Here is a 12,724-nt window from a genome sequence, read left to right as displayed (position 1 = left end):
GCATCTCAATACATTATACCTTTCGCGAGTAAGAACTGTGCATTGAATATTACTTACTGGCTTCATGCAAATGATAAACCTATTAAGCCTTGGAGCTGGACACGTGCGCATACTCAGTAACAGACAGTTGGTGTACATGTATGCTGTATGATTATAACGATATCATGCGCCTGTAAAACAGATAACGAATTACTATAACGTTATAGCTTGTACAATGTTAAGAAATAGAGCCGACTCAGTTGTATTTTCATTGCGGAGATGAGAGGAATAGTGATGAATTTAACATAGCTCTTAATCCCGATAAACACTTTATCACTCAAATTACCACACATTTGATGATCACACAACATTGAGGTTTATTAGGTAAAAGTGGTAGACACCAATTTAGGTATAGAATGAAAACACTGGTATATTAGAGGTACGGTGTTTGTATACCACAATATCTACTGCACTTAATTACGTTAACCATAGTGGTTCCAGGAATCTCAATATAAATGTGTTTTGTAAAGCCACGTAAAGACGAAATACAAATATTATTATATCTATTTCAAGTGCCGTTAAGGTTCAAAAAGCCCTTAAAAAAGTTTAATATGGTTATCCTAATTTTCTATCCATTTATAAGTCGTACTTGAAGACCCCAATCAATCATCAGAATTCATGTAAGTCGAACCTCGTTATACTTCGAGTTGTCCGAGTATTCGAGTTATGCGGGTTCATAAAATTTGTTTTGAAATTTGCTGTTTGGACATAGCACTAGCAGTTGTTGATTTTATTAATAGCCAATGCTTGTAATCAATAGATGAATGATATACGTAATCCATATAACAAATACAGGTATGTCCACGCTTACAAAAATAGAGTAAGTAATTTCCGAAAAACATACTTTCGTTTAACGCCATCAAAACGGTTGGATCCCATTGTGTATTCGTTATTAAATATTAACGGGCCTAGTGATTAAATTGTTATTTTTTGGCTATAGTCTAGATCTTGTATGTAACGTGGATATATTGAACATGTACGCTAGTTTTTAATATGGTAGCTAGCCAAGTTTACCTAATAATAGGTCATTAGGGCTGATGTCTTAATGGAAATAGCTCACCGCTATTTTAATTTTGCGACTCAACTAAATGTTACGAAATGACATCGAATGCTCATTATTGGTCATGCGGAGAAAAATTTCTATATTACTAGCTGTGGAGAAGCCGCAAATGAAGATAGATCCTGCCACAAGAAACCACAAACATCGTAGTAAAATTCCCCACTCATATATATCTTAGCAGACTGTGGATAACAAATCGAAGGCTAAGTGACCTAGATTGTTATAAACCATAACCAAAAGTGCTTAAATGTTTATAACAGTTTTATTTTATCTTTAGTTTTATAACAATAAATGTTACGAAAGGACACTTTTTTATAAAGTTACTCTATTCATTACGGTAACAAGACCATTGGTTTTACATTTACATAGCCGTAGAATATGTTACTGGAACATTTATTTCCTAGCATTCAATTGGATCGAAAAAGTGATTGACAATTAACTACAATGTATTTTTATGAAGACATTGTCCTTAATGCCTTTTCACAGACTAAGTTAACGTCGCCTTTTACCATTTTGATAGCTAAAGCAAATGTTTAATGCCCCCAAATTGCGTATCAGAATTTCGATGTTTAATTGGGATCAACAATATATGGGTGAAATTCTGGTGTAACCATAATTTGTAAGAGTTACCTCCCTTAAGTCGTGCGCCATGTGTTCTCCTTTTAACGCATTTTGATAGAACTTTAGAAAACTGTTGATATAGGAAGACAAAGACAGACCAATTATGGTACATATCATAATTCCTTCTTTTCACAGGTATTTTACATGTGTAACATATATCAGTTTTTGGTTGCCATCTTTTGGAAGAGTTGCATTGTCAATTGGTTTAGGATTGTAAGGAATAATGAAATACAGATAGATCAATTGCGTATTTCATATGCACTCGTCTTTCTAACGTGATCGTATAATAGACCGAAAGTATTTACAAAAAATCCCCCTAATTTTCCAAACATCATTTACATTATTACTCAGCGTCAACACACACTTATTAACTATACGTCAACGTTCAATTAATCTATGTCAACATACACTTACGCTACGTCAACATATACACTTACCCTAAGTCAACAGGACCCTCTGCAGACGACTAGTTAGTTTGTCAGATATACCAAAGAGCAGGGCGTTACCATAATTAATCCAACCGAGGGGTAACAAGTGAATGCACCAAAATCTTGCATGCATCTGCAGTTAAAAACTGCCGAATACAGCCGATGTTCCTGATCTGGTAGTAACAGGATTTGGCAATAGCGTTCACTTGTTTCTCCATGTTCAGTGAACAATGTCAATGTCAATGTCAATGTTCACTTACTCTACGTCAATATTCACTTACTCTACGTCAACGTACACTTACTCTACGTCAATGTTTATTTACTCTACGTCAGCGTTCACTGACTCTACGTCAGCGTTCACTGATTCTATATCAGCGTTCACTGACTCTACGTCAATGTTCACTTACTCTACGTCAACATACACTTACTATACGTCAATGTTCACTTACTTTACGTCAATGTTCACTTACTCTACGTCAATGTTCACTTAATCTACGTCAATGTTCACTTAATCTACGTCAATGTTCACTTACTTTACGTCAACGTACACTTACTCTACGTCAACGTACACTTACTCTACGTCAATGTTCACTTACTCTATGTCAACTTTTTCCTACTCTGCGTCAATGTACACTTAATCTACGTCAACGTACACTTACTCTACGTTAAAATACACTTACTCTATGTTAACATACACTTAATCTACGTCAACGTACACTTACTCTACGTCAATGTTCACATACTCTACGTCAACGTACACTTACTTTACGTCAATGTTCACATACTCTACGTCAACGTACACTTACTCTACGTCAATGTTCACTTACTCTACGTCAATGTTCACTTAATCTACGTCAATGTTCACTTACTCTACGCCAATGTTCACTTACTCTACGTCAACATACACTTACTATACGTCAATGTACACTTACTCTACGTCAACATACACTTACTATACGTCAATGTACACTTACTCTACGTCAACGTACACTTACTTTACGTCAACGTACACTTACTCTACGTCAACGTACACTTCCTCTACGTCAATGTTCACTTACTCTATGTCAACGTTTTCCTACTCTGCGTCAATGTACACTTAATCTACGTCAACGTACACTTACTCTACGTCAACGTACACTTACTCTACGTCAATGTTCACTGACTCTATGTCAACGTTCACATACTCTACGTCAAAGTACATTATCTACACCAACGTACACTTACTCTACGTCAACGTACACTTACTCTACGTCAATGTACACTTACTCTACGTCAACGTACACTTACTCTACGTCAATGTACACTTACTCTACGTCAACGTACACTCACTTTATTTTAATATACCATAGTCCTTAAACAATTCTTATTCCCTGCTTATTCATCAATTAGGATAACGCAACAACTGGTTAACCCGTTGTCAGTATAAAGTGACTAGGCGGAATACTATGTTGGGTGACTTCGGCATAGTATTCAGTGAGGTAGCTTTCTGAAGTCGGCATCAGATCCGCGCAATCGCAAGGAGGCAAACACACTAAAATGTCCTATCTCTAACACACATACATAACACATGGATGCACCCCTAAGATTACCTCAGCTGTAAATAGAGCGCTAAACAAAATTAAACCATCTATGTCAATATACACATATTTAACCCCAATATACAATTAATAAATATATATACATGCACTTATTGTATATCAAAATACAAGCATGTAGTTTAGTAAGTGCACAGGCATTTTCATCTTTGCAAAAATGTCTCTTATAAGTGTGATTTAAGGAATTATTTGATATTTACGATGCCATATGTCCTGTTAGAAAATCGTCTGCTTCATGAAACAAGTGACGTCATTCGTAATTCCCCTGGTCGCGTTCTTTATGCAACCCATGGTGCTATAATGTCAGTCAAATTCAATTTCACAGACAGTAATAGGCTACATCTGGGAGGCAGACGCGGTAAGATTGTCTAAACTCACTGACTTTATAGTGCATCATGTTAAAAATTACTAGTTTGTGATATTGGAAAGTCGGACGTGTTCTTAACACAGGAGATAACTTAGAGACTCACTCTTTGGGTTACTTGCACCACGCTCCATAGTATCGCTAGGAAATATAAAGTAAATGACCAATGTGTAACTACCTGTTGTGGTGGTCGGGTGGCGCAGTGGATAGCAACACACGCGGCTGTCACCAATACGGCCGGGGTTCGATTCCACGGTCGAATGTGAAAGACGGGATGACCTGCCTGACCACGTGGGTTTTCTCCGGGTAGTCCGGTTTCCTCCCACATTAAGACCCTTGCGCGCTAGTTTAACATCCGGGCTAACAAGAGTGGTTGATATAGGAGGCACGGTAGTCTAGTGGTAGGACGCCGGGCTCGTGACCGAAGGATTGCGGGTTCGAGTCACGACACGGCACGGCACTGTGTTGTATCTTTGAGCCAGATACTTTACTCCGCTTGTTCCAGTCTACTCAGCTGTAAATGAGTACGTGGTTGGGCAGTGCTAGAATTGTAGAATGCTAGCTGTGAGCGCCGAAATGGAGTTGATAAATATATTGGCTGGTTGTCAAGGCCCTATAACCACGGATAATAATTTGTGAATCGCTTTGAGACGACCTACGAACTAGGTTTGTGATAAAGCGGTATATAAGAACCTCGAATTATTATCATAATGTAAGATGAAAGTTATATATTGATTGTTTCATAATTATTGTAAAATAAATGAAGTTTGTATTTGTATAACAAGCTATCTTGTCTGACTCATTTGATGTTTCGTTTCATTACGATGTCTTGCTTACATCGAATCGTCGTTGCTTTGAAGTCAACCGGGAACTGTCGGCACTTTACGTAAACGAGAAAGTATGGTCGGATAATGGAAATTGTGGATTTTTGCACGAGTTTCTCCGTCATTATATATATATATATATATATAGTTTCAAACTTTCAACCAGTCAGTCCTGCAGACTTTCAGTAAATGATACTTTCAGACATCCATGAAGCTTATTGATTGAGTCATACTTTAGACTTTCCATCAATCATACTTTCAGATATTTTCGGTTAGTTATACTTAGAACTTTCTTTCTATCATACTATCAATCTTTCGTCAATCATATCTTCAAACTTTCGTCAATCATACTTTCAATCTTTCGTCAATCATATCTTCAATCTTTCGTCAATCATACTTTCAATCTTTCGTCAATAATGCTTTCAGACTTTCCGTCATTCATACTTCCAGACTTTCCGTTATTCATATTTATACACTTTCCATCATCATTTTTTTAAATCTGCGCCTGTCGCAAATTCTTAAAATCACTTGAACCTAGATTCACAGAGGTTTGATCCCCTATTCCTCAAATGGTTACTCCCCCTTGATCCCGCTGGCCTCACAGAGTCGGCCGATTCATCTGTAACGTTATTCATGTAACTAATACTGATATTTTTTTACGCCTAGTTGTCTTAATGGAAAGTTCTCAAATAATGTGTCTCTTGTGGATAATTGAGAATGTTCCAGCGCATTGTGAAAAATGACTAGCACAGAAACAACGGTCGGCAAGCAGATCGATTGTTAAGGGACCATACCAGATTTGATTTTCTTATTAAGCATGCAACGATGTTACGTATGCAGCAACCCCAGTGCTTACATCATCCAGATACTTTTGATGAGATGAAAAAAATAATAATCTCAAGAACTTGTACTGTCTTTCGCAGACGTAATGTTATTAATGTTACATTATTAAGTCCCTCGACCCAGTGTTCGAAAGGTCAGAAGAACAGGCTCTCACAGTAATTAAACCGCCCAGACTGTAGATCAATGTTAAAGGCTGCTTTCCTTCGCCATGTCGTACATCTAAACCTAATTTCCTCTTTTTTGATTGTGTGTGTGGACAGTTGACCAATGACGTTCTAGTGATGTGTTTTATTGAGAGACCATGTATAATGTAGCTGCGTAATGTATAATTGGAGTTTCTGTGCCGTAAAACTGTCTTCATTCCGTCAACACCGTCCATTTACATGATCAATGCTATCCAAAGGCAACTACATATACAACAGGAACGCTTTCAAATTGGAGTAGGAACTATTTTAATGTCCTGTAAATACAAGTCTTGGCCGTAGTTTTAGGATTGGCAGCCAAGCCTGACTTGGACCAGGAATAACGTCTCGCCTAATGACATCATCTAAGCCAATAAAACTCAGATATATAACGTTTGGTTAGCTTCTTAATAGTGGCGAGTGTCTGGAGGTATATCTGTCAGTGGTTTTTATTTCCTTTCACTTTCAAAGGTAACTGTGAATTAGAAAATTGGTTAAGCGACATTTTCTCTTTCGGCTGGCCGCAATGCACAATAAATACAATCAGTTTTTAAAAGACCCTGATATGCAATTCTCACAGGTCTGTCCAGTTCCTTACAGAAGACCGGGTTTCAATCCCTCCAGAACATATACTCCTCACAGAAGATTGATAGAGTTAGACCTCAATGTCCCCAAAGCCGTCTAGATCTGCCAAAAGCCGAAATCTTGTACAGTCCTCATTGCAAACAAGGTCTGTTAAAAGCTTACACAGTCCCCAAAGCTGACGGGATCCATCAAAAGTACAGTCCCCCAAATCTAACAAGGCCTGGTAAAAGCTTACACAGTCCCCATAGCTGACGGGATCTATCACAAGTACAGTCCACATATCCAACAAGATCTGTCAAACGCTTACAAAATCTCTATAGCAAACGGGATCCGTCAAAAGTACAGCCCCCCCCATATCCCTAAAGGTCTGTTAAACGCTTACACAGTCCCCATAGCCGACCGGATCCGCCAACCCAACAGTCCTCACATATCCGACGGGATCCGTCAAACTCTAAAATCTTTCAGTCCTCTAACCTTACAGTCCTCATAGCCAACACGATTCGTCAAACTCTCACAGAGTCCTCACAGTCAACTGGGTCTGTTGAACGCTCTACACCACACCGTCCTGCTTCCTACCCCTCACTTAAGATCGGGTTTGTCAAACGTATCTCAAAGAAAAATCAGCTTTGTCAAACGATTCATACATTTCATTCCTCACAACTTACACGATCTGTCAAACGCTTCAGACCTCGCAGCCAAGAGGGTTAATCAGATGCCACACACCTTACATTGTTCACAGCCAAGAGGGTGAAAGTAATACGTTACAAAGTGTGTTTTTTCGCAATATTCTCACGAAAATTTGATAATGTGATAACGATTAACCCAAGACACACACATGGGACATCACCTCTAACATTTGGTAATAGATACAACAATACAGCCGTTTTGTTCTTCTAGGGAATCAACGGTGATGCAAGAACAAAGTTGGAAATCCAGAATGGTCTAAACGAATATTGAAATAGAAAGGAAAGTACGTAAAACGCCTTAATGATAAGAATTTAAGTATTTAAATAGAGTAGTACTGTAGTGTTCTACTATGATCGATACTTACTGTAGTGACACCTTACATACATAACGTCTATAAGAGTTGTCGCCCTTGGCACACGAGATATTAGCCAATGAGTGTTAAGCAAGAGAGCAGCCATTAATAAATGTGGAGTTCCTGATTTAATTCGTCTGTGTTAAATCCTGTGGTTTAATCCGAAGATACCAACATAACATTTGGCGACGAGGAGTGGAAATCGAACATACCGTTGTTGTGGTTGTAAGTAAACACAAAAAACGAACATGGCTCAAATGATAGAGCTGAATAACCTGTCGAAATTTGAACCACGTGGTGACCAAAATCGATTACAGCAAACGTGGGAACGTTGGGTCAGGAGTTTCGAATTTTTCGCTGACGGTAAAGGTGTTAAAGATGCCGATCAGAAACGAGCTTTATTGTTGCAATGTGCCGGTGAAGAAGTGCAGGACATATTTTTTACACTACCAGACGGTGAAGGGGATTCGAAATATTTGGAAGCACTCGATGCCCTCAACAAACATTTCAAGGGGAAAGTCAATGTGCCATACGAACGATATTGTTTCAGAAACATGTTACAAAATGATGACACTATCGAACAGTTTATAACGAGGTTACGTCGTAAGGCCAAACTCTGTTCTTTTGACAAGGAAGATGAACAAATTAGAGACCAGATTATTGAAAAATGTAAATCTCACAAATTGAGAACGCGTTTGTTGGAACGAGGTGATGATTTGAAATTAGAACAGTTGAGACAAATCGCCCAATCTTTGGAACTGTCAGAAACACAAGCAAAGAAAATGGAGAGTCCTAGTTCGAATCATACCCCGAGTTCAACAGTACATGCGGTTGCGAGCCGAGATAATTTGCGTCCGTCTTCCGGTCCAATCTGTTATCGGTGTGGGTACACAGGTCACATGAGTAGAGACACACAATGCCCTGCGAGAGACAAAAAGTGTAACGAATGTGGTGAAATTGGTCATTTCGCCTCACGTTGTAAAACTAAGAAGCCAAAAACTCATAACAAACCCAAAGGAAACTTTAATGGGGGGAGAGGTGGTTATGGACATAATGGTGGTCGACATAAATATGGTAAGTCGGGAAAACGCGGTAAAATCAACGCGGTTGGAGAAACGCCTCATGGAGAAGATGATGACAGTGATGAATACGCGTTTCAGGTAAATCACGATGTCAAATCGTCCGAAGTTGTGAAAATACAGGTTGATGAACAGTTGGTTGACTTTATTATTGACAGTGGTGCGTCAGTAAATATTATTGACAAGATCAAGTGGAATGAACGTAAGGAAAATAAACTCAAGTGTATGTCCGAGAAAACAAACAAAAGGTTGTACTCGTATGGTTCGAAGGATCCATTACCACTCCTGGGTAAATTTGTAACGGCTGTGGTCGGGCCGAGCGGTGAAAAATGTCTTAGAGACGGAAATCTTTGTGTTAGATGGCGCGGGACCAGCTCTATTAGGTAGAGAAACAGCGAAGGAGTTAGGTTTGCTCCAACTTGACCCTGGTGTCAACGTTATAAACGCGTCGAGTGACGTTTGTGAGAAATACCCAGAATGCTTTGATGGAATTGGAAAACTGAAGGATTTCGAGTTAAAACTTCACATCAACGAGAGTGTACAACCGGTAGCTCAGCATATGTATCGAATTCCGTACAGTATGCGTCAGAAAGTCAGTGACAAAATTGACGAGCTCGAAAACCTCGACATCATCGAGAAAGTTAACACCCATACGCAATGGGTAAGCCCCGTTATCGTGGTACCGAAACCCGACGGTGATATCCGCCTATGTGTAGACATGCGTAGAGCGAACGAGGCCATAATTCGTGAGAGACACCCGATTCCGACGGCGGACGAGATTTTATATGATATTAACGGCAGCAAAGTGTTCAGTCGGTTAGACCTGAAATATGGGTACCACCAAATCGAGCTAGCAGAGCAGTCGCGGAATATTACAACATTTGTAACTCACAAAGGACTCTATAGATATAAACGGTTAATGTTCGGCATTACGTCCGCGCCAGAACAATATCAACACATAGTAGCTCAAGTGTTTCACGACATCGAAGGGGTACAGAACATATCGGATGATATCGTTGTTCACGGTCAAACTAAAGAGGAGCATGATGCGCGTCTAGAGAAAGTCCTAGAGAGGATTCGCGAAACAGGACTGACCTTAAATCGAGGGAAATGCCAGATCGGGCTCAGTGAGATCGAGTTTATGGGTCACGTGATTTCGGGCAAAGGTATCGGTCCAACGGAAGAGCGAGTTAAAGCAATCGTAAATGCGACACCGCCGAAGACGTCGTCGGAAGTCCGCAGCTTCCTAGGTCTTGTTAATTTCAGTGGACGGTATATTCCAAATTTAGCGACAATTTCGGAACCGCTGAGGATACTCACCAAACAGGGTGTAGAGTTTGTATGGGGACCAGAACAACACGCGAGTTTCGCAAAGTTGAAAGAATGCCTCGCCCAGGCTGAGACGTTAGGTCATTATTCGTTGAACGCAGCTAAGACTACTGTGCTGACAGATGCGAGTAATGTAGGTCTCGGAGCGATTCTCCTTCAAGAGGATTCTGACGGTAACTCGAAAGTTATCGGCTACGCGAGTAGAGCGTTAAGTGACGTAGAACGCCGGTATTCGACAACCGAGAAAGAAGCGTTAGCTGTGGTTTGGGGGTGTGAGAAATTCCGAATCTATCTGATGGGAATAGACTATGAACTAGTGACAGATCACAAACCCCTGGAAGTGCTATACGGTCCTAGATCGAAACCGAACGCGCGAATTGAACGCTGGGTGATGAGACTAATGCCGTACCGATTTAAAGTTAGATATGCGCCAGGTTCAGGAAACATCGCTGATGCTTTGTCGCGATTGGTCGACACGCGAAATGTAGGTCAAAGCGAGATCGAAAGAGAGACTGAGAACTATATATATGCAGTAGCAAGGGAGGCTACTCCGTCTGCTTTGACAACGCGCGAAGTTGAAGAAGCGTCGAAAGTTGATGAAGAGCTGACTATGATTAGAGACAGTTTAAGCTCTACAAGGTGGGAGAAATCGTGTCCGCAGTACTATCCGGTGAGAGATGAGTTAAGTCGACTCGGATATTTAGTGTTGCGTGGAACAAGACTGGTAATCCCCAAGTCCTTGCGAGAAAGGTGTGTTCAACTTGCACATCAGGGACATTTAGGCATAGTAGGGACAAAACAACAACTGAGGACCAAAGTTTGGTGGCCCCAGATGGACAAAGATGTTGAGAAACATGTTAAATCGTGTCATGGCTGCCAGATCGTCGAGTCAACGGTACATCCGGAACCGTTAAAACCAACAGAATTGCCAACCGGTCCGTGGCAAGACCTCGCGATTGATTTGTTGGGACCGCTCCCAACCGGACACTATGTGTTTGTTGTTGTGGACTACTATAGTCGATATTACGAAATCGACATAATGAAGGACACTTCGAGTGTGAAAATTGTTGAAAGTTTGGAGAATATGTTCTGTCGTCATGGGTTACCAGTATCTGTAACCTCGGATAACGGACCTCAGTTCAAGTCTGAGCAGTTTAGACAGTACATGAAGGAAAACGGAATAGTACATAGACGTACTACGCCTCTGCATCCGGCAGCGAATGGCGAAGTCGAGCGCCAGAATCGTTCGTTAATGAAGCGAATTAAAATCGCACACGCGCAGTCCAAAGACTGGAAAACAGAAATCCGAACGTACTTGATCGCATATCGAACGACGCCTCACACGACAACAGGAGTTTCGCCTGCGGAATTAATGTTTGGGAGGAAATTAAGGACGAAATTACCTCAAATCGAACAATACGCAAGAAGTCAGATCGATGAGGGAGTTCGCGACAAGGACGCGAGTGCGAAATATCGAAATAAAGTGTATATCGATGAGAAACGCCGAGCGAGAGAATCCGACCTGAAAGTTGGAGAGACCGTACTTGTGAAACAAAAACGAACTGACAAATTCAGTACGCCGTTCTGTCCAGAACCGTATACGTTGATCGAGAAAAACGGAAACAGTTGCACCGTTATGTCGAACAATGGTGTTTGTTATCGAAGGAACAGTACATTTATGAAACCGTACAATGTGCCCGCAAATATCAGTCATGAGTTGTCTGTCAATGATGAAAAGAGTCATCCAAGGTCGTTAGAGGTCGTAGAGAAACAACAGCCTGTGGATCCTGGAAGTCCAGTGAGAGTCATGGAGGACACTCTGGACGATAACGACGATGATCCTCCTGATGATCCGCCACCAGACGTTCCATCTGAGACGGTATCCAGGCCCCGGAGAGATGTCAAGCTCCCAGCAAAGTTCACAGACTATGTTATGCATTGAGTGTATAGAGATAACGAGTGAAATGTGCCATTAGTTAATATTGTTTATTCATACAGTACAAAAATATACCCGCATACACAGTATAGTAGTACAGGTTCAGAGACATTTCAGAAAAGTGACATTTTCAAGTTATAGTAGGCCAATAATTCCTAAGAATTAGCCAAAGAGACTTTAAGAGTTTTGTTGATTTATTTCAGCGACAATTGTGTTCTAAGTGAGTGTTCAATAAGCAGAAACTTTGTTAAAGACTTTAATTCTAGTCAATTACTTGTTAAAGTGGTTTATATCTTAAAAAGGGGAGAGATGTAGTGTTCTACTATGATCGATACTTACTGTAGTGACACCTTACATACATAACGTCTATAAGAGTTGTCGCCCTTGGCACACGAGATATTAGCCAATGAGTGTTAAGCAAGAGAGCAGCCATTAATAAATGTGGAGTTCCTGATTTAATTCGTCTGTGTTAAATCCTGTGGTTTAATCCGAAGATACCAACATAACAAGTACTGCTTTCTTTCAAATTAATAACGAGTAACGTGTGTCTATTGAGAACCTTGCCACGACTCAAGGGAGGTAACTGTGACCATCAAGGTTCCACCAGCACAGTCTATCACTTTGTATCTTGACAGATGAACCTAAAACAGACACATGGTACTTCACCTTTAGAATTTGGTAATAGATACAGCATGCAAAAAATGAATTACACGGCACCATACAGCAGTTTTGTCTTTCTAGGACTCTTTTGGTGATACTAGGGGCCGAAAAGTTGGAAATCCAAATAAGTTTAAACGAGT

The 12,724-nt window shown here is 40.3% G+C and overlaps 2 protein-coding genes across 2 annotated transcripts in view; both read left to right on the top strand.

Annotated features, from left to right (window-relative positions):
* The window catches only part of LOC110443774, a 52,241-nt gene that overhangs the window by 1,306 nt on the left and 38,211 nt on the right, over window positions 1-12,724 (top strand). The gene's annotated exons all lie outside the window — the stretch shown is intronic.
* LOC110443804 (uncharacterized protein K02A2.6-like) lies at window positions 9,240-11,930 on the top strand. Its single transcript, XM_021488224.1, has one exon. It carries the CDS (start codon window positions 9,240-9,242, stop codon window positions 11,928-11,930), a length of 2,691 nt encoding a protein of 896 aa, XP_021343899.1.

Source organism: Mizuhopecten yessoensis, unplaced genomic scaffold (assembly GCF_002113885.1).
Source record: "Mizuhopecten yessoensis strain PY_sf001 unplaced genomic scaffold, ASM211388v2 scaffold716359, whole genome shotgun sequence".
Taxonomy (NCBI): domain Eukaryota; kingdom Metazoa; phylum Mollusca; class Bivalvia; order Pectinida; family Pectinidae; genus Mizuhopecten; species Mizuhopecten yessoensis.
The sequence above is the reverse complement of the archived record's forward strand: the minus strand, read 5'-3'. Positions and strand labels throughout refer to the sequence as shown.